The 21,667-nt window shown below is 50.0% G+C and overlaps 1 protein-coding gene across 4 annotated transcripts in view; it reads left to right on the top strand.

Moving 5' to 3' along the window:
• Positions 1 to 7,028: 7,028 nt before the first annotated feature.
• LHX1 (LIM homeobox 1) overlaps positions 7,029 to 21,667 on the top strand; it is a gene marked incomplete at its 5' end in the record, with an annotated part of 74,124 nt that continues 59,485 nt past the window's right edge. Inside the window, one exon of one of the 4 annotated variants that reach the window (XM_081942515.1) lies at positions 7,029 to 7,198. In XM_081942515.1, the coding sequence (XP_081798641.1) occupies positions 7,029 to 7,198 (170 nt within the window). Of the gene's footprint in view, positions 7,199 to 7,626; positions 7,748 to 11,681; positions 11,798 to 14,115; positions 14,319 to 21,667 lie in introns of those variants that run through there. The other 3 variants (XM_081942517.1, XM_081942518.1, XM_081942516.1) reach the window with 3 other exon arrangements.

Raw genomic sequence — 21,667 nt, 5'->3', positions numbered from 1 at the left:
GGAAGATAAAGTGGAAGGAAGGAAGGAAGGAAGGAAGGAAGGAAGGAAGGAAGGAAGGAAGGAAGGAAGGAAGGAAGGAAGGAAGGAAGGAAGGAATTCTAAGTCACCGATTTCACCAGCAGATAACCAAGACCAGATCTCAGAGCCAAGCAGCTGTGGCTTGTTGGTTTCTCCCTTCTGCCCGCTCGCAGGTCGCCCCCCCGTGCCCCCCTGCTCATCCCCCAGGCCTCATTCATCCCGCCAACAGCCCTTTTCACTTGGGCGCCTGGAGTCAAAGGCGAATGGGTCCCTTGGCACCGCCGGGGCAGCTGTCGCCTTAGAGAGCCGGAACGAGCGCGGGGCCGCCTCAGCCACCGGCACCCCAGCCAGCCTTTGGCGAGAGGAAGCGAGCCCTCTGCCCGCCACACGGGAGGCCGCCCAGGCGGAGGGTGTGGGGAGGATACGGCTTGGCCTTCTGGAGGGGTGAAGGAGGACGGCGCATCTGATGTCCCTCATCACTGCCCTTCCTCTTCACCGCCCCCCTGTGTTCTGCTTTCTCCCTTCCTTCTTATCCTTCCCTTCCACTATCCTTATCTTGCATTCTTTTTCTCCTTTCCTTCCTTCTTATCTCTCCCTCACACTATCCTTCCTTCCTTTCTTCTCTCCCTCCTTCCCTCTTAGCCCTCCCTCCCACTATCCTTCCTTCCTTCCATTATCCTTCCTTCCTTCCCCATCTTCCATTCTTTTTCTCCTCTGGTACGTTTCCTTCCTTCCCTCCCTCCCTCCTTTCTTTCTTTCTTTCTTTTTCTCTCGCTTTCCTTCCTTCCCCTTATCTTCCATTCTTTTTTCCATCTGTCTGATATGTTTTCTCCTTCTCTCCTTCCCTTCCTCTGTCCCTCCTTCTTTGCTTCCCTTTCGCTGTCTTCCGGCCCTTTTATTCTTTCTCTGACAGAGTCCCCCTTTTCTCTTCCCTATTCTTCCCCTTTCTCTGCCCCTCCCCGCCTCCCCACCCCACCCCACCCACAAGTGCTCAAATCACAGCCCGCCACTTTCCTTCCTACAGTACTTTTCGTAGCCGTCCGTGGCTTCTCGCTCGCCTAAAAGCTATGGCGGAGAACATTTCTTGGTTGGTTTCAATGGGGAAATACCTTTCCTCGCTGCCTTTATTCTAAGTCAGCCTCCCTACACATTTCCCCCACGGATTTTTGAAAGCAAGAAAACCCCCACCCCTCACCCCAATAGCCAAAGTTGCGCCGGATCCCACTTCGATCGGCCCAGTCGGCCGTTCAGTGGGATCGCATTGAAACGGCGGTTTCTCAGAAATCCGGAGAACTGCGCCGCCTTTGCTCGGGATCCAATCTCGTTAGAACTCAAGAAAATAAGCCCTACATGAGATTTTGGGGTATCCAAATTAGCTCCGTCACCCCAAAGGGTTTTCCCCCCAATATCTTTCGAACCAGTAGCAAACCCCAGTGTGGCTTTTAGCCAAATCTGTCCCTAAATTTCCTGGTATTTTCTTTTTTTTCCCCCAAATCCAGAGGATTTCGACTTAATTGGTTTACGGATCAGACCATCGGCTAGAATTCGAATTCGTTCCTGGGGGGGAGGGGGAGAGACACGATTTCCAACGAAGCCTCCCCCACCCATCCCCACCCCGAGCGACGTTTTGGAAGGGCTGCGGCTAAAACGAGTTTCACTCCGGATTTAAGGCGCTTGGTGAAGGGGTTACGTGAGGTCAAGAGGTCTTTCTCTCTCTCTCCGCCGAGTGGCTTTAAAAAAAAAGCAGAAGGCCATGGATTTATTCGTTCAGTTGGAAGATTATAGAAACTCGGGGAGGGGGCAATATTCATGAAATAACCAAAAGAAGAAGAAGAAAAGCCGGGATGCTAAAACGAGAGCGGGTTTTGGAGGGAGCCGTGAGATTTTCTGGCAAACCCCATTCATCGATCAACTCCGCGAATGACACGGTGGGATTTCCCCCCCCCACCCTCCCCACCCCAGTGCCTGCTTTAAACCGCCCCCCTCCCCCCAAAAGCTGTTGATCCTTGTCTTTATCTCGTTTGATTTAACGTTGCGCGTTTTGCCTGCCACCTAAAGGTGCCTTTTTAAGGAAAAAGCCTTCCCCCCCCCTCCATCCTAACCATTTTAAACAGGGGGGGGGGGTGGAGAAACTAGCCGGTTTCCCAACTCTCCATCCTCGGCAGAAGCGCCCGGATTTTCATTTTAGGCTTTCAAAAAAGATTAATTCGGTGGGAAATTTAAACAGAGAAACACTTAAATCTGCCCCCCCCCCCAAAAAATCGAAGAAATAACTTAGCGGGGTGGGTGGGGGTGGAATAGGGGACGGGAACGTACGTCCCAACTTCCATTTCTCTTTTAAACCAGCCACATTTCTGAAATAAAAAGAAAACCGGCTCGTTCGAGGTTCTCTCTCTTTAACAATGACAGTGTTGCTTTTTTAAAAAAAAACAATATTCTTTATTTTTTATGGAGCTGTTTGTTGGATTTTTTTCCTAGTCAAGGAGGAGAAGTGAGATTTAAAATAGGTTCATTTGGAGTCCCTTAATACCCCATAGGTTGGCGAGAATCTTTGGCTCAGCGGTTTGTCCTGAAGCAGACTTTAACTTTGTTTGAAGCGGGCAGGTGGGGGGGGGGGGGGGAGAGATTGGGATATAGGGAGAGATTTAAATCTAGCTTTCTCCCACACCACACACACACTTGCAAAGGAACATCCCCGGTCTTCTCTACCCCAGGCTTAAGGTCCAAGAGCGAGCAAGGTTTGGGCAACGGGAGAGGCTAAAGAAGATCGCGGCGGCGGGGCGCGGAGGGTGGGCAGTGGCGGGGGATTTTAAAATGTGCCACAGCGTCGGCTTTTAAGGGAGGGGGAAGTTGGCGAGCGCCCCTTGTGCGCTCTGAATTAGGCTAATGACTTCCGTTTTCTCTCTGCTCTCCAACTTCCCGAAGCTTTATCTTGACACGCGCTGGCACGCCCACCCCCTCTCTTTTACCCCCTCCCTCTTTCTCCCTCTCCCCCCCTCACTGTCTCTCTTTTCCCCTCTCCCTCTCCGTTTCTTTCCCCCTCTCCCTCTTTATCCCACTACTCCCCTCATTTTCCATTTCCATGTCTCTTTCTCCCTCCCTCTCTTTCTCCCTCTCCCCCCCTCTTTCTTCCTCTTTCTTCCTCTCCCTCCCTCTCTCTTTCTCCCTCTCCTCCCTTCATTTTCCATTTCCATGTCTCTTTCTCCCTCCCTCTCTTTCTTCCTCTCCCTCCCTCCCTCTCTCTTTCTCCCTCTCCTCCCTTCATTTTCCCTTTCCATATCTCATTCTCCCTTTCCCTCTCTTTCTCCCTCTCCCTCTCCCCCTCTCTCTTTCTTCCTCTCTTTCTCCCTCTCCTCCCCTCATTTTCCATCTCCACGCCTCTTTCTCCCTCTTCCTCTCTTTCTCCTTCTCTCTCTCTTTCTCCCTCTCTCTTTCTCCCTCTCCCCCTTTCTTTTTTCCTTTCCCTCTCCCCCTCTCTTTCTCCTTCTGTTTCTCTCCATCTCCACCCTCCCCTCACACACAGAGAAAGAGAACGGAAACGAGAATAAACGTCCTAAATAAACAAAACGCCGCAAATAGAAATCCTTATCTGTGAATTCCACTCTCGTTGGTAGAGCCATCAAAAGAAGCCCACGGTGGCCCTTGGGCCTTATCACCATGTAGGGCTGCGTGGAATCGTAACCTCTCCAGAGGTTTCGTGTTTATTTTCACTGGAGGGGGGGGTCAATTTCCCACTTTCCTTTGAAAAGAAATTCAGGTCATTTTTCAAGAAAAAGAAAGAAAATGGACCGGAGGGAGGAAACCTGCAATCGCTCATCCTCATTTCCCACGCACAAAGACGGAAGGCTTCCCTTAGAAATTCCGGCGTGGGGAATGTCTTATTCCTTCCGTTCACTAGCCAGCGGTTCATTCAGCCAGCTGGCGGCGGGGATCCCTCCATACTCCGAAGGTAGTCCTGCCTGTGGGGAGAAAGGGGCCGCACCTCCCCAGGTAAGGGAAGCTCAGGTGAGCCTGTTGTGTAGGCGCGCACCTTTTGCGCCCGCCAAGATTGACCAAAGCCAGGTTGATTGCAGCCCCCTCCGGGTTGCAAAACTTTCAGGCTCAAGATTCTAGCCCTCAAGGCGCTCGCGTTCCATTGACGCCGTCCGTGGCTTTGGCAGACGCCACTTCCCACGCACACGCGGACCTAAATTACATTCGGTCCCAGTTGTTTTCCCTTTGGCCAATTCTAAACGTTTAGGTTTGCCTTCGTCCGAGGGGATGCTTGTAAACGCCGCCCCCTCCTCTCTTGGGTGATGCCTAGGACCTCGCTTCCTTCTGGACCGCTTCTTTAATTTCACCTGCTTTTATTTTCCTTTCCTTTTTTTCTTTTTGGAAAGAGTGGAAACTTTTAGGAACGCCGAAGAGACTCTCGGTTCGGAATGGAAACTCTGTCGGCCTGAAAAGACTCCCCGCTGGATTTCTTGGGGTATCCACTTGGGGAAGTGAGCGTGGAAATGACTTTTCTGCTTGATCCTCCCTTCACCTCTTCTGTGGGAGGGAGAGAAAGAGGAAGGGAAGGAAGGAGAGAGGGGGAAAAGGAAGGAAGGAAGGAGGGAGGGAAGGAAGAAGGGAGGGAAGGAAAGAAGGAAAGAGGGGGAAATGATGACTGAGAAAAAGAAAATGAAGACAGAAGAAAATTTTAAAACAAGAAAGAGGGAAAGAGAAACGGGAAGAGAGACAAAAAACAGGAAGGGGAAATTTTAAAAGGACTTTCCCGATCTTCCCCCGGCTTCCTCCAACGCGCCTTCCCGGTCCCACGTCCTCTTCCCCCCCCCCCAACTCTTGCTGAGCCCAGCTCCTCTTCCCAGTCCGCCCCGTCGAAAACTTCCAGGCAGACGTTTTTCAGACGCGCTCGAATCCCTTCCGCCCCATCTCTCCATCCTTTCCCTCCCCCCCTCCCCACCTAACCCTCTTGCCACAGGGGGGTGTGTGGGGTTGACAGCGCGGCTTGACCCAAACGTACCGCTCCCTCGGAGGGGGGGGCGGGTGTGTGGGGGCAGCGGCTCACCCCCTTCCTCTCTCTCTCCGCCCCTCGGAAAGCAGCCGGCTCTGCGGGCAGTCGCCAAAGACGCTCCGGAGCGTCGGGAGCCGAGGCCAGGCGGGTTGGGGAAGGGGGAGAGGGAAGGGAAGGGGAGAGGGAGGGGGCAGCTGGAGCCAGCCGGGCGCCGATTGGCCGTCAGCTGCCGTGACGTGGCCGCTCGCTGCATAAGGCTTCGGAGGCGAGGCCGAGGCCAAGCCGCAGTCTAAAGCCGGCCGGGGCAAAGCAGAAGCCGAAACGCAGCCAAGCCGGGTAGGAAAGCAGGCAGTGAGACAAATAGACAGGCAGACAGACGCGCGCGGGCGCGCGCTTGGCGAAGCAGCCAGGTAGGGGAGGCGACATTCTCCCCCGCAGCCACGCCGCCCTAAGAAGAAGAGGATTGGGGGGAACAAGAGGGGGGGAAAAGAGGGGGACCTCCAGGCATTTCCCCCCTCCGGCGCGGGGTCCATCTCCCTCCCCCGTCTTTTCCTTTGCGCCCCCCACCCGGCACGCAGCCTCGATCCAGTACCCATGGCGAAGAGGTGGGGAAGTCCATCACCCAGGAGCCCGTAAAGGGGGTAGGTCACTTGCTGCTTTCCCCCCACCCTGCTCTCCTTCCCCTTTCTACCTCCGCCCCCCTCCTTCGCCCCCTCCTCTCCCACTCACCCCTGGACCAAGAATTATTATTTTTATTTTTAAATCGAGACAAATCGCGGAGCCCAATATAGAAGCAAAGGGACGAGCGGAAAGAAGGCAGAAAGGCCGCTTCTTGTAGGACAACTATATAATATATATATATAATGTATAATGTATATTTCATTGGATTTTAGAAAAAAAAATTGGCAAAAGCCACGGAGGAGAAAAAAAGGACCGTTAAAGGGAAGAGAGTGGGGTGATTCCTTGCCTTCTCCTCGGTTCCTAAAATGAAACACTTTGTAGAGAGAAAAGACCCCAATTGTCTCTGATCCCACCCACCCCCTCCCCAACTCCGGCTCGGCTCATCCCATCCGGCCCAGGTGGGAAAGATTCGCTCCCGCTTCTTGTTTCGTCGACCTGTCGTTCGCTTGCTGTCAACCGCTGCCCCGTTTTAATTTATTGCTGAATTATTTTTTCCCTAGGAGGAAGAAGAGGAGGAGGAGGGATTTTTTTTTAAACAAAAAAATATATATTTCGTCCTTGATTGCACTTTGACCTCGGACGGCTTCTACCTCGAACCTGAGAATATCCCTGGCCTTTTGTCTCTCTTTACAACCGATTGATGGTCCTTCCTCTTCCGATTTTTCGTCCTGCTCAGATCGACTTGACTGTTGTTGTTGTTGTTGTTATTATTATTATTATTATTAGCCGGCCTTTTTTGGAAGAACTTCCCTTGCAAACATTCATACAGCCGAGAAGAAAAGAAAGGGGACATTATTATTAATAACTTTCTCTCTTGTTTTTGGTTCTCGACTCACCAAAACCTCTGGACGGGGGAAAAGGGGAAATCGCTGATTATTATTTTGATGATGATGATGATGATGATGATGAAGAAGAAGGTGGTTGGAACAATTGAGACGGAAAAGGCGGTTGGCGAGATGCACTAAAGAGGGGCGTCTGTGGGGCACCCCCCCTTCCACGATCCTGCCCCGACCTTGTTCCAAGACCAGCTTGCCAGCTTCATTCAGCTTCTCTGCCAACCAACGGGAGCCGGCAGGGGCTGCTTTCTCTCTCACACACACTTTGCCTGCCGCCCCCCCCCCGTGTCCCCCTCCCCAAATCGGGGTCTTGCTTGAGGCTGGCGTTGGTGGACTCCTCGCCTTCGTTTCGTTCCCCTGCGCTCTCTTGAAATCCGGGAAGGTTTTGAAGCAAGGACTTATTTCACTCTCTTCGGCCAACTTCGGCATCCGACCCCCCTCCAGCCCTCCCCCAGGCGCCCCCACCCCCGCCCCAGCACGACCTCTAGCCAAAGACAATGGTTCACTGCGCCGGCTGCAAAAGACCCATCCTGGACCGCTTCCTGCTCAACGTCCTGGACAGGGCTTGGCACGTGAAATGCGTCCAATGTTGCGAATGTAAATGTAACTTGACGGAGAAATGCTTTTCGCGAGAAGGCAAACTCTACTGTAAAAACGACTTCTTTAGGTAAGTTGCCCAAAGGGCTTTTCTGCCCTCCTTCCTTCCCTCCTTTCCCTCCATCTTCCATTTTTCCCTTCCTCCTTCCCCTTTATCTTCCTTCCTTCCATTCTCTTTCCTTCCTTCCTCCCCCCTTCCTCCCTTCCCCTTTATCTTCCATTTTTTCCTTCCTTCCTTTCTCTTTCCTCCCTCCCTCCCTCCCCTCCCCTCCCTTCCTTCCGTCTCTCCCTGCGTTTTCACAACACTAATCTAGGCCCCTTGACACCCACCACCCCCAAATTCACATGGCGCGCTTAAACCCGCTTTCCTGATTAAAACCGGGCTTCAGGTGTTCCCCACAAGACGTTGTTGGACCAGAGAGTACCGTAACCCTGGCGGGCTGGGATGATCCAAATAAGGCTGCGAAGACTTCCCAAATCTTTTTTTTTAAAGAGTAACGCTGTCACGGATTGGGCTGTTTGGTCCTTCCCTGACCCGCTCCGACGCCTTGTGAGAATCCGGAAGCGGCTTGTTCCTTCTTTTAGGAGAAACTATGAAGTCGGTGAGGATGACTTCAGGGTAAATATGCCGGCGTTAACTCTTACCTGGCCTGGGGGGGGGAGCGTGTTTCTGGGCGTCTTAGGCATCGTCCCCCCACCCCCACCCCACCCGCCGAATTGTTCCGCGTCCTGAAAACTTATCCTTTGACTCTTTCCTTCCCCCTTTGACTCCCACGCGCAATTGCAAACCAGCCCCGCGCCTCCTTCCGTCGCTTCTCCAGGCGAGTGTGTGTGTGTGTGTGTGTGTGTGTGTGTGTCTGTGTCTGTGTCCTTTTCGGCCCGAGGTTCCGCTTCGAAGGCTCTGGGAGAGATCTACGCCGGAAGCGTAGACGGCACTTCTGAGCGCGTGCAAAGTGCTTTCCCTCCCCTTCCTCTTCCTCTTGAGGATTCCCACGGCCAGGCGGATTAAGGCCGGTTCTTTCCCGTCTGACCGGGGCCATCGGTGAATGAAGGGAAGGGAAGCTCTCGGGTGAACGAACGAACGACGGCCCGGCCTCGTTCAGCGCCTTGCTTGCGCGCAGGGGATGTTCCGCTCTCAGGGAAAAGCCCAGGGCGAGCGAGTGTGTGGAAAGCCGATTTCTGAGAGTCGCCTATGTTCCCGGGTCTCAGGTCGTCACCGTCGGCCTGGCGAGAGAAGGGAGAAAAGGGAAGGAAGCTTTTAAATGGGGGGGGGGGTGCCTTGTCCTTTTATCAGCGTTTTCTTTCCCAGTCGAAGCGAGGCGGCTTTGGGATGCGAGCCAAGCCAAGCCGCGCGGGGAACCGCGCCGTGATGCAGCTGAGCTTCCCACAAAGGGAGACCGCAAAGGGGGGAACGGCCGGTGTAGCTAATGGAGAAATATTTTGTCTTTAACCTACGTGGAGTCTCTTATGATAGGCGCCTGGTTGTAAAGACCTGGATACGCGCGTAGAAATAGAGGCGGGTATGTGAACTTGTGAAGTTGGATACGCGTGTAGAAGTAGGGGCGGGTGTGTGAACCTAGACATGCGTGTAGAAATAGAGTCGAGTTTGCGAACCTAGATATGCGTGTAAAATAGAGGTGGGTGTAAGAACCTAGAGACGCGTATAGAAATAGAGGTGGGTGTGGAACCCACGTACGCGTGTAAAAATGGAGGCAGGTGTGAGAATGTAGAATTAGAGCCGAACAAAGTCGGATTCACGAATCCAAAGCGAACTAAAAGTTGAACCGGGTAGCGCGTCCATTTGGTTGGGGGAATTGGGTGTACGATCACCAGGGGAGGGGGGAAACCCACGGGGGAATCTGGCCTCTGTTCAGCCGTTGCTCCCCTCCCGATCTTCCCCATGCCAAAGCCAGGAAGGCCCTGGGGCGCCACAAATTAGGGGAAAGGATCAAGCCGGCCATCCCCGCGTCTTTTGAGGCTTGTCAAATTTCAAGATACGGGTTTGAGAGGGGAGAGATCCCGCCGGCTTCCTTTCGAAAGGGAGGGTGACTACACTTCCCATCGGTCCCGGCCCGCCTTGGCCTTCAAGCAGCTGAGGTTGGCATCGTGTTTGTCGCTTGGGACGGCTTTATTTGTATTATATTTTTATGCAAGGAAGCAAATTCCTTTCGGGTGGCCCCGAGGAAATTTGAAGCCCACCCATGCAAGTTCGCCTGGAAAACAGCGCATCCCTCTCCGGGAAAGCGAGCCCCGTCTCTTGAGCCCAGCCTGGCGGTGGCTTCCTATTCAACCCGTCTCCCTTTGTTTATTTGAATTTCCCCTAGGCAATAGTTCCACCGCCGATCCTTTCCAGGTTTCGCGAAAAGCGGCTTTTTAAAGGCCCGCGCAAGGGGAGAAGCGCGGAGGATCGGCGCCTCGCCTTCGGGTTTTACCCATCTCCTCCGGGCGCGCACGCCAAGCCGAGCAGCCTTGCTCCGGCCCTTGCTTGAGCAAGGGGTAGATTGCTTTCCATGGGAGGGAGCGCGCTTGTTTAGAAGGGCGAGTTGGGAACGAAAGCTAACCGGAGGCGCAAGAATTGGGGGCGTAAGTCTTATTAAAAGACATGGGGGGGGGGAGAGCGAGAAGGACCCGAGGCGAGGATCCGCGCTTCCTTCGACCGGCAACCAAGCTTTCAAACCGAACGAATTCGGGGGAAATAAGAAGCGAGACGCGCTCCCATCCAAACGGCGCAAATAATAATAATAAAACCCCGCAAAAGGGAAGCTCGCAAATCTGCAGAAACGTTTTAAAATTGTAAAACAAATGTTTCAAGAGAAGGGAGAGAGGGATTAAATGAAACAGTTAAGGTAGAGACGAGAGGGGGTTTTGGCAAAGCCGCCGCTTTTTAAGTTTAAAGCGACCCCCTTTGCCTGCCCCCCCCGGGAAATTCGAGGGTCGTCGGTCTAGCCGTGGGTGGGGGAAGGGACCCCACCGAAAAAAGGACGGGAGGCTGCTTCCCAGAGCGCAAAATCGCGCGGATACGGGGTTTCCTCCCTTAGAAGAGCGCAAAGGGTCGGTGACTAATTCGGCCTGGGCTTTGTCTCTTTGTACAGATACCCCCCCCCCGCCAGCCCCCAGCCTCGTTGCGGCTCTTCGTGCGACGGGCAGGAGACGACCAAAGCCAAATTTGCCAAATTCTCGCCTTGGAAGATGATTTCCCAAAAAGCCACCGCTAGGCCCGGCCAGTCGGTTGGGGGAGTGGGGGATAAGGAGGCTGTGAAATCTTGCGTGCTTGAAATCGGGGGGGGGGGAGACGGTGTGGGGCAGCTGACCAAGACAAGTTCGGGGAGATTTAAATGCCCCCCCCCCAGCGTCGGAATCTGGAATCGGGTTTTCTTAAGCGTCTCGCCTAAAGCGGAGCATCTTCGAGTGGATATCGAGGCCAGCCAACATACTCCGAAGAAATCATAATAACAATAATAATAAGACCAAGAATACACGCGTTTTCTTCTCTTTCCGCTTCGCCCCTGCCGCGAAAGTCCACTTCCCCACCTTATGCCCCTGAGGGGGAAGAACATTAGCACCCCAAAAATGGCCTCCATCGTCTCTCCCCGCCTCCCCCCCAAAAAAGAATCCAAGCCCCCTTCCCAAATTGACCCCTGGGTGGGTTTTTTACGCTCCTCCCAAGGTAGAGACCGACTAAACCTTTTGGGTCGAAGTTTAGCTGTAAAAGCAGTTTTGGGAGGTTGGATCTGCCGTGGGCCAATCCAGCCAAAGAGGGTCTATATTCTTATCCTCGTGGAGGGAACCCAGCTTCAGCCGCACCGACGCCCTTGGTTATTTAAACTATGCCCACCCAGTTTTCCCAGCAGCCGCGTCCACTCGACCTGTTTGACCCGCTTCCTGAATTTATTCGCACTCTCTGCCACGGACCAGACACGAATCTAAGGGATCTGCGCGAAGCTAAACCCCACAAATGTACCCACCAGCCCTAAGCAAATATATATATTTATTTTAAAACCCTCCTTAGCGTGTGGACGGCGCGCTGGTTATTTTTCGTTGACTAGATTCAGATATTGGGCGAACCGCGTATCTCAGCCGCCTGGTTTTATTTTGTAAACCACGTTAAAGCCACCATCAGTTTGCCTGATGGATTAAAAAAACCCAGCTTCAGTTTGCTGTGAGCTTTTTCCTCAATTGGAACAGCGCCTGCTTCGCACGTGTCTCTGACTCGCTTCCTAACGACCGCCGGGTCCCTGACTGTCACACACACACACACACACCCTCCACCCCACCCTCCAATCGGGCGACCTTCCTTGCGGGCGTATTAGGAGTTGGTGCCCCTTTTTAGCATATTTACAGAAGAAGATTCTGATAAGGTTTTGTTCAGCCAGAATTGGAAGAAGTGGGGGGGATGCCTTTTTTTCTTTCGTTGGAGGGGTGGGGTGGGGTGTGATGGGAGGAAACTCGGTTGCGCCCAATCCCACTTTGCAAAAATTGCGCTTTCACCAATTTAGCCGGGGGCGGGCGGGTAAAAAAAAAAAGAGAGAATTTCTAATTGACTTTTTGGTGCGCTCTGTTTCTGAACCCCTGCAAAAAAGCAAAACGGATTTACATTTCACCCAGCTGAACTAAACTGGAATTAACCCGGATTCCTGGATTCCCACGACGCGCTCATTGTATTAATGAAGTACGAATTAAAAGGACCGGCTGAGGTCTCCAGGCATTTTGCACGGCTCAAATGTCGTTCCGGGTTTTGGGGGGGAGTGGGGGGTTGGATTGTGACCCGGGAGGCTAGACCTGGCTGAAACGGGGAACTTTAGGTTGTGGGAAGGCAAAAACCATTGTCTTCCTAAATTTCAGGGCATCTCACCGAGCTTCCTCCACGGTCAAACGGTTATTTGGGTATCGTCTATTTGGCGAGCTTTTAAGCCACGATGCTTGGCGAACCCGTGGGGGGTTGAACTGATTGTGTGAACCCGCCTGGCTAGATCCTGGATACGATCTTTTAAAAAGTGGCCTTTTTAAAAAGAGGAAACGGCGGCCGAGGATGTCGGTTGTGGAGAAAGCAGGGATTGGAAGGCGAAGCTGATTTTTATTTTCTGAAAATAATGTCTTGTTGTTGTGGATACCGCGAGGTGTCAAAAAATAGAAAGCGGAGCGTAGAACCCGTATTCCGTATTTATTTATTCGTTTGTTTGTTTGTTTTGTCAAGTGTGTATAAGATAATAGATATAAGTACATACAAGATTGAGCGGGGGGGGGAATCTCTGGCAGCCAAAAAAAATCAGGAATGGGGGAGGCGAATTGCACGATCTACACACGTTTTATTCAAAAACCCGCAACTGAATATAATGTATTAATTGGGGAAGGGGGAGTATTCCCGGATTCCTTCTGATTTGGGTCAATTCCTGTATTTGTTTTCAGACTTCAGAGAACTATTCCCCCCCTCCCAAACACAAAATCGGGAGATGTTATGTTTAGGGGGGGGGGGGACAGAATGGGGCTAGCCCCAAAAGGAAGAGACGGGGGAATAGTGAGACCCCGCTGAAGGTCGTGCGAAAGCAGGTGAAATCCACGGGAGAAGTAGGACGGGAGGAGGAGCGGACGGGATCAAGGAAGGCGGAGGAGAAGGGCGGACGGGGAAGGTCACCGTCCCTGGGGCGAGTCCTCCTCCCCCTCCCGCTCTACAAGTGCGGCCCTTCGGGTCCAGCAAGGGCGCCCGGTTGCCGACTGCTCAACCCGAGACCTCAAAGCCAAGGGCAGCCTTCTCTCTTTCCCAGGGGCGTCCCACGGCCACTCCCGACGGCTTTCCACGCGCCCCACAGCAAACTAGACTGGCCGGTTTCTTCCCACCGATAAAAAGCCCCCCTCCCTTCCCCCCAAAAAACCAGAGTCTTGCGGCCAAGTTTGTCGTCGGGAAGGGTTTAGACGCGCCTCCTGTCCTTCCCAGCGCTTTTCCAGATTTCTTTCCTGCCTCTTTGCTTTGCGTTTCAAGTTTCTAGTCCTTTGGGCCCAGCTTTGTTTGCTTGGATCCCCCGTGCCTTGTCTCTCCTTTCGCTTCTGCAAAGCCTCGGGACCAGGGCTTGGCTGCTTTTACCGGAGCTTGCCGGCGGCTGCTTTGCCGAAGCGATCTTGCGGGATCGACTTTCTTTCCTTTTAAGGCCTCAAAACATCAATCGCCCCCCGCAGGGAGAACCCCAGAAGCCCCGCAAGGCAAGAGAGGTGACTAAGCCCCTAACCCTATCCACAGGGCACGGAGAATCCCGAGTCCTGGTCATTGGGGAAAGGCCGGACGGAGTCGGGCAGTTTGCAGGCTCGGACGTGGGGATGGTTCGAGGCCTTGTAGCCTCTTCGATGTTGAGAGGCAGCCTTGCGGCGTCCCGTCGTCCGTCCCCTCTCTCCCGTGAGCGCGTTGGAAGCCAAGCAATTTTGTGTCTGGTGAGAATTTGGAAAGGAGGCCCCTAGGAAATCTATTGGGTGTAGGGAGGGGGGAACAGCCTTGAAGGGAACTAGTGGGAAGCCGCTCGGGTCCTCTAACCTAGGAAAGGCACGCGTCCATCAGATCTCCAGAGCCTGACCTGACCAACAGAGACGGGCCCAGTCGTCTGAATGATAGAGAGAAACCATCCCTAACCTCTAACGGCGCTCCTGCATCCCCCGGCCGTCTCAACTCCCACCTCTCCATTATCCCCCCATCCCGACCCGACCCCGCCAGGAATCTTGCCAAAGACGAGCTGCAAAGGCTCCGCCGCGTTTCTGCTCCGATTTGCGGCGGTCGCTGGGCGAGTCGTTCCGCTCTCCGCTTTCGAAGGAACCCGAGCCCCGTTGCGTTCTGCTAAGGGGCGGCGGACGCATGTTGGAGCGAGATGGGCAAAAGTAGCTCGCCCGCGGGATCTGACTCACAGCCAAGAGGACTGGGCGGTGTGTGTGTGTGTGTGTGTGTGTGTGTGTGAGAGAGAGAGAGAGAGAGAGAGAGAGAGAGAGAGAGAGAGAGAGAGAGAGAGAGAGAGAGAGACTGTGTGTGTGTGTGTGTGTTTGTGTGTGCGTCCCATCTCCGGCACGAAGCCGTCGCGCAACTCCTTCAGCCGCCTCTCCTCTTCCTTTGGGCTCAACAGGACTTTAGCCATGGTGGTTTGTGTTAACCCGACTTTGATGACTTGGCCTAAACCTGGGAAATCGGATCCGGGCCTGACTTGTTTAACAAGCCGGTATTCCACCCAGCGTGACTTAGCTTGGAAGCGTGGATCCACCCGGGCTCTGAACGGATTGCCCGCGGGTCCAGAGAAACGTGGGGGAAGGACCGCGTGGCTTGGGGAAGCGCCCGGGGCTGGCGGTGGCCCCGATCCCCATCTTTCTCCGAGCCGCCCTGCCTTCCCCTGAAGCTTCTGCCTTGGCTGGGCGGGGGGGAGGCAGGGGGCAGCCCAGACCGAACGATCTCCGGCCTCAACTGGGATGGGGACCGCCAGCGGGTCCCAGATCTCACTGGTCCGAGAATAAGATGGATGAAGGAACGGGGTTGGATCGCTCACTCTGGGACTCGCCCAGCAGGATTAGTCTACAAGGCCGCGCAAAGGAAGGCAAAACGGCAGTGGGGAAATTAGTATTTTATTTTGGGTGGGCAGGTGGCGTTTTTAGGGGCACAAGGAAAAGCCAGTCAGTACGTGTGAATGCACAGACGTCAGACAAAATATCTGTGGTGGTGTAGAAAATGGACCTCTTTCTAAAAGGGGTAGGGGAAATGTGAAGACCCCTCTCCTCCCACCTTCCACCCTTCTCCAAGCTTACTCTCCACAGTTACTCACTCCTTAAGCCGGTTTAGTTAAGTTTAATCAGTTTCCGGATTGCTTATTTGTACCCTATGATTATCATTAAGTGTTGTATCTTAAGATTCTTGACCAATGTATCTTTTTATGTACACTGAGAGCATTTGCACCAAAGACAAATTCCTTGTGTGTCCAATCACACTTGGCCTATAAAGAATTCTATTCTATTCTATTTCTATTTCTATTTCTCTTCTCTTCTATTCGCTTCTATTTCTCTTCCCTTCCCTTCCATTTCTCTTCTCTTCCCTTCCCTTCCCTTTCTCTTCTCTTCTCTTCTCTTCTCTTCTCTTCTCTTCTCTTCTCTTCTATTTCTATTTCTATTTCTATTTCTATTCTATTTCTATTATCTTCCATTCCATTCCATTCCATTTCTCTTCTCTTCGATCTGCTTGAGTTTGAGTAAGGCAGGTGTCCACATAATTGTAACGCGCGTGAAGCTTCTGGATCCCTGGTCCTTTTTTTTTTTTTTTTGCAAGGCTATCTGCTGGCGGTGGGCAAAAAAGTCAAGATGGCAGCCGTGATGGTGTGTCACCCATAACGAATGGGGGGGGGGCTCTCTCGCTGCGAAGGAACCCTAGTGTGGGGGCTTTTTCTCACCTTGGTGGTTTGAGATTCTCCGAAGCAGGGATGAACCAGGATTGTCCCTGGGTGGAGGAGAGCGGGCCCCTAACCATGGCTAGCATGGAAACCTTCTTTTCCTAGTCCCTTTTTTGTGACTGAGATCCCACCGGGATCCCACCCGATCCAAAAGCCACCAAAGGATGGGGATCATCGGCCATTCCATCCAAAGATGGGATCGATCAGGAATCTGCTTGGCAGAGAACCGCATAGATAGGATATCGTCCAAAGCATTTTCAAAGGGAAGTCCGAAGTTGTGTCCGTCCCCCTTTGGGTTTCTGCAAGTGAGGTTTTAATTGAATTATTAAATTTTTAATTATTATTTTTAATTATTATTTCTCCGTAGCTCAGGGTTGCAATGAGGGAGTCCCTGGTCCTCTCCGAGCTCGGTGGGTTTCTTGCAGACGCCACTTGACCCAAAAAGCACTGATGAGGTTACTTTAGTTTGGGTAATGAAACCTTGAGAAAACAACCGAGCTCAGAGACCACCAAGGAGCCCTGAGTTTTGATTTGTTTATGGCATTTATTGGCCGCTTCAAGGCGACTCTGAATTCCTGCTATAAGGACGGGGCTTCGTTGTGGTTTGCGGAATAAGCCACAATGGTCCAGGCGTTCCCACCGCATCCAACATCACGGGTCGATCAGTTAGGATTTCGCTGCATTCTTAGAAGGAAACGGAGTCTTAATAGCCTAGCTTGTTTTGGTCTTAAAAAGGGTGTATTAGTCCTGAATCCTGTTCTTTCTTTCTTTCTTTCTTTTTTTCTTTCTTTCTTTCTTTCTTTCTTTCTTTCTTTCTTTCTTTCTTTCTTTCTTTCTTTCTTCCTCCCTCCCTACCTCCCTTTCTTTCTTTCTTCCCCCACTCTCTCTCCCTCCCTCTCTCTCTCTCTTTCTCTCTCTCCCCCTTTCTTCCCCCCTCTTTCTTTCTTTTTTCTCTCCTCCTCCTCCTCTCTTTCTTTCTTTCCACTCTCCCTCCCCCCTCTCTCTCACACATACACGCACACACATGTGCGAGAGAGAGAGAGAGAGAGAGAGAGAGAGACAGAGACAGAGACAGAGACAGAGAGAGATTTCAGCAAGGCTGGAGAAGTTCTTGTTGATTCCTTCTTAATACCCCCTTGTACAGTGGACTTAACTCTTCTACACAAACAGTGGGGAGAAAACTATATATTTAAAAGAAGTAGGAGTAACTCTGAGTGGTTTACAATTGTTAAAGCATGAAGGGGTGGAACAGTACAGAAAAGATTTTTTTAAAAAACCAACACAAGAGAAAGAGACAACTTTGGGCATCTATTGGTCTCAGAGCCCAATTTTTCTTCCTTAGAGCGAGGCAGATCTGAATAGATTCTACAGAGAACTCAGGAAAGTGCATTATTATTATTATTTTTTTAAAAGAAACTGTATTTCCTGTTTACGCACATGCTTTGTGCTCTTGACTGGAGTATCTGCTTTATTGGTTCCTAAAACTGGAGCAATGCCTGTTAATATTTTCAGGCAAACCAACACGCGTTATTTTTGTATACCTCTTAATTAAAGGAGCTATTAAGAATAGTCACAACAACAAAGGAAACTGTTATTCAATATGTATTTGCCCAAGTAAACTCTCTTAAACACTATGGGGTATCATCGTCTTTATTTTCCTTGATATTTTTCCAGCGCCCCTGTGGAGTGAGGAATATTTAATATTTTCAGCATGGTAACCGGCTGCAAGTCTTAATTTATGCTATGAATGCCTTCCCTCCTTCCTTTCCTCCATCTTCCTTCCTTCCTTCCTTCCTTCCTTCCTTCCTTTCTCTCTCTCTCTCTCTCTTTCTCTCTCTCTCTCTCCATCTCTCGTCTCTCTCCCACTCCTTTTCCTTTCTCTCTCTCTCTCTTTCTTTCTTTCTCTCTCTCTCCCCTCTCTCTGTTTCCCTATCTCTCTCTCTCTCTCTTTCTTTTTTTGCATTAGTAAGAAATCTGCAGCCATTCCATTGCCTCTTTGGGCCTTGTCGTTCTAACTCCACCACCTTCTGATGGGGGTGGGTTTGTTGTTTTTAGTCCTTGCATGTGTCCTGTCGCCTCCGCTGGGGAAACCTTGGGGAGCTAACAGCAATTCCCATTTTCACCCTCAACAAGGAAACCTCTGGAGGTTTATCCCCCCTCCTTCTGCAGCCGGGGTCAAGCAAATGGTTAGCTGTCAGTCATTCAGATCTGCATGGAATTTAGTTCCAGAACAATTGCTAAAGGGCTTGAAAGCAGCTGGTGAAGAGCTGTGGCTGGGAAGCGATAAAGATATTTAAAGCCCACACATTTGACCCCTCCCCTTGTCTTTGTGATCGGGACACTACGGAAAAATAGAAAACTGATGGCAGAAAAAAAACTTAGTGGGCCATCAAGTCTGCCCTTTGAGATTTTTTTATTTTACTTTTAATTTTTTTTGTTGGATGATGGACATGTTTATCCCAAGCATGTTTAAACTTGGTTACTCACAACTGACACCCTTCGTTCCTCCCTCCCTTCCTTCCCCATCTTCCATTCTTTTTTCTCCTTTCCTCCCTCCCTTCCTTCCTTCCCCATCTTCCATTCTTTTTTCTCCTTTCCTCCCTCCCTTCCTTCCTTCCTCATCTTCCATTCTTTTTTCTTCCTCCCTCCCTCCCTTCCTTCCCCATCTTCCATTCTTTTTTCTCCTTTCCTCCCTCCCTTCCTTCCTTCCCCATCTTCCATTCTTTTTTCTCCTTTCCTCCCTCCCTTCCTTCCTTCCTCATCTTCCATTCTTTTTTCTTCCTCCCTCCCTTCCTTCCTTCCCCATCTTCCATTCTTTTTTCTCCTTTCCTCCCTCCCTTCCTTCCACATCTTCCATTCTTTTTTCTCCTTTCTTTCCATCCTTCTTTCCTTCCTCCCTCCCTTCCTTCCCTATCTTCCTTTCTTTTTACTCTTTTCCTTCTTCCTTCCTTCCTTCCTTCCTTCCTTCCTTCCTTCCTTCCTTCCTTCCTTCCTTCCTTCCTTTCACCTCTTTTGGCCTTGTCGTGCACCCTACTTCCATCCCCATAGATAAGATTAGAAAGAAGAGGGCTTATTTGGGAATTTTGCTCATCTGCTGAATATATTTTAAATTCAGCTCTCAAATAAATTTGGAAGAATATTGCTAAAGTAAAAGCTGTAAGCAGTCGTGTTTCTTTCTCTCCCTCTCTCTTGCTCTTTCTTTCTTTCTTTCTTTCTTTCTTTCTTTATTTATTTATTTATTTATTTATTTATTTCTGAAGTTGGTTCCAAGCTCCCACTCTGCTTTCTATGAACTCATGCTTTTCTAAGATGACTTCTGAATTTCTCTCCTGTCAGTTTGAGATTATGTTTCCGTGTTCTTGATATTTGCTTAATGGTGAAAATACTGCCTTCTACAAACTTATTCACACCTTTAATATACTTTAAGGTTGCAATTATGTCCTTCCCTCCCCTTTCTTATGGGTGGGTTGGTGCATGGTTAAAAAAAAAACATTGGAAATTGGAATGTCAACATCTCTTGATTTATGCTAGCTTCCCGGCACTTAAGGTGGTATGGAACATGCTGCTAGAAATAAGGAGACTTTTAGAGGCTCTTTAAACTCAGTTCTTGAATCTCTTGTTGGTCTCTTTACCTAAATGTTTCCCAGTTGTGGAGAAGTTCCCGTTTTTGAGAAGCTGCCTCGTTTAGGCTATTTTTTTTAAGAGTTTCCCATTTCAGAATGGAAGGAAAATAAAGTAACAATTTTCAGCAACTAGGATCAGAGTTTAGGGGTGAGGAAACCCCAAAGATGTTTGGGGCAGCCTCTGAGGATCAAGTTATTTACTTCATGATAGATTTTGAAATCAACTCTGCACTGATATGCATTATACAGTTGTTATAGATATATTAAATTGGGGGTAGAAACAGATAAAGTATAAATATTATGGATGCTACTGAAAATGTCCCCAAATGCAGAATTTGCTTCCCATGGCAAGATGAGCAACAAATAATTTAACAAATAAATAAATAAACTTACTGAGACTTCACATGGCTTTTGAGGGCTTGGTTGCAACTGTCTAGATCCCTTCCCTCCTTCCTTCCTTCCTTCTTTCCTTCCTTCCTTCCTTCCTTCCTTCTTTCTTTCTTTCTTTCTTTCTTTCTCCTTCTTTCTTTCACTTCTTTCGGTCTTGTCGTGAAACCTACTTCCATCCCCATAGATAAGATAGGAAAGAAGAGGGAATTTTGCTCATCTGCTGAATTTATGGGATCTGGAAGGATATTGCTAAAGTAAAAATTGTGAGTGTTTATGTTTAAGAATGTAATTCTAAATTCTTAATGTAACTAACAGCAATGCTGTTAGTATGCCATTTGGTTTATGGTCCTCCCCTTAAAAATATAAAATCTGGACTTCAGTTCTGGCCACTCTACGGACACATCAGTGCTGTTTTCTTAGCAATAATTAGGAAGTGATGCTTTGGCATTTTTTGCTTTGTTCTACAGACTACTGAGCTAAGATGCTGAGCTTGTCGATCAGAAAGGTCAGCAGTTCAGCGGTTCGAATCCTTAGTGCCGCGTAACGGAGTGAGCTCCGTGACTTGTCCCAGCTTCTGCCAACCTAGCAGTTCGAAAGCATGTAAAAAATGCAAGTAGAAAAATAGGAACCACCTTTGGTGGGAAAGTAAGAGCGCTCCGTGTTCCTTCAGCATTTAGTCATGCCAGCCACATGACCATGGAGACATCTTCGGAGAGCCCTGGCTCTTCGGCTTTGAAATGGAGATGAGCACTGCCCCCTAGAGTCAGGAACAACTAGCTTCTATGTGCAAGGGGAACCTTTACCTTTACCTATAGACTACTGAATGTAATTTACAGCTTGCAGATCTCCTGGTGGTCTCTCAACACATTTTAGTCAAGTCCAACTTTGTTTAGTTTCAAGAAATCCGCCAAAAACAACAAGGTCTGGAGTCTCCAGGGTATGGATTATGGATTGGTAGGCCAGATTAACAGTGACTTGGCTTTGTGGCTGAATGGACTGATGGAGCTAGACTTCTCCGATATCCGGCCGTTTTCTTCTTTAGAGCCCACCACCCCGGCATCCAGCCACTTTGTAAAAACAAACAAACTGGGCTAGTGCAGGATTTAGAAAGTTTGGTGACCAACACAGGCTCCTGGCATTCCACTTTCAGCTGTTTCCTCCAGAGACTGATGAACTATTGAATCATTCAGTCATCCAATCATTCCATTGATTTATACCCTTGCAGATGTAAAATTTGGATGGCTAATAATACATTAAAACTGGGGTGGGGGAATATTAGTGGAATAAAAAGCCAACGTGCAATATACAAGCAAATGAATAAGCGATCACCAAGAACAAACCAGGCAAGACAATAGATTTGTTGATGTTGCTAAATCTTGTCTGAATCTTCCCAACCCCATAGGCCACAGGCCCCCCAGCTGCTCCCCCCATCGTCCATTGTCTCCTGGAGTTTGCCAAAATTCACGTTCGTTGATTGGATGACATTATCTAACCATCTCCGTCCTCTGACGTCTCCTTCTCCTTTAGCCTTCCATCTTTCCCACCATTGGGGTCTTTCCCAAGGAATCCTCTCTTCTCATTTAGTGACCAAAATATTTGAGTTTCAGGATCTGTCCTCTTCCAAACACTAGTCAGGGCTGATTTCTTTCCGTTAGGATCGAAGGCACTAAATGGAAACCTCTAAAAGTTTCTATTAAAACCTCTGTGGTTTTAATTCCTCTTGAGCCATGGGGGGGCCTCCACCGTGATTTTGAATCAGCTGCTAAACTCTCAGTCCAACCTACCTAACAAGGTTGTTTTCACGGGATAAAGCCGAGAAAGAGAGTGGCATATAATTGCTTTTGGGGGGGGGGGGAAGGAATTGATTCAGAGAATCGCGCTCTGAAAAAAAAGAAGGGCCATCAAGGCAACGAACAAATGAATAAATAAATACATCTCACGGACAAGGGGAATTTTATTATTGGTAAGTAGGTAGCGCTGCGCATGTGATTAAATGTAATGGAAACTGTAATTTGCATTCCGTTATGACTGCTGCTCGGTGCTAAACCTCTAAATCGGAATGATCAAAAATACTGTCATTGGGTTCAGGTAACATGCTATATACATGCAAATAAATCCTTTTCG

Source organism: Natrix helvetica (assembly GCF_964273705.1).
Source record: "Natrix helvetica genome assembly, chromosome: 2".
NCBI classification, from domain to species: Eukaryota; Metazoa; Chordata; class Lepidosauria; order Squamata; family Natricidae; genus Natrix; species Natrix helvetica.
Note: the sequence above shows the minus strand (reverse complement) of the source record. Positions and strands in the feature narration are given on the sequence as shown.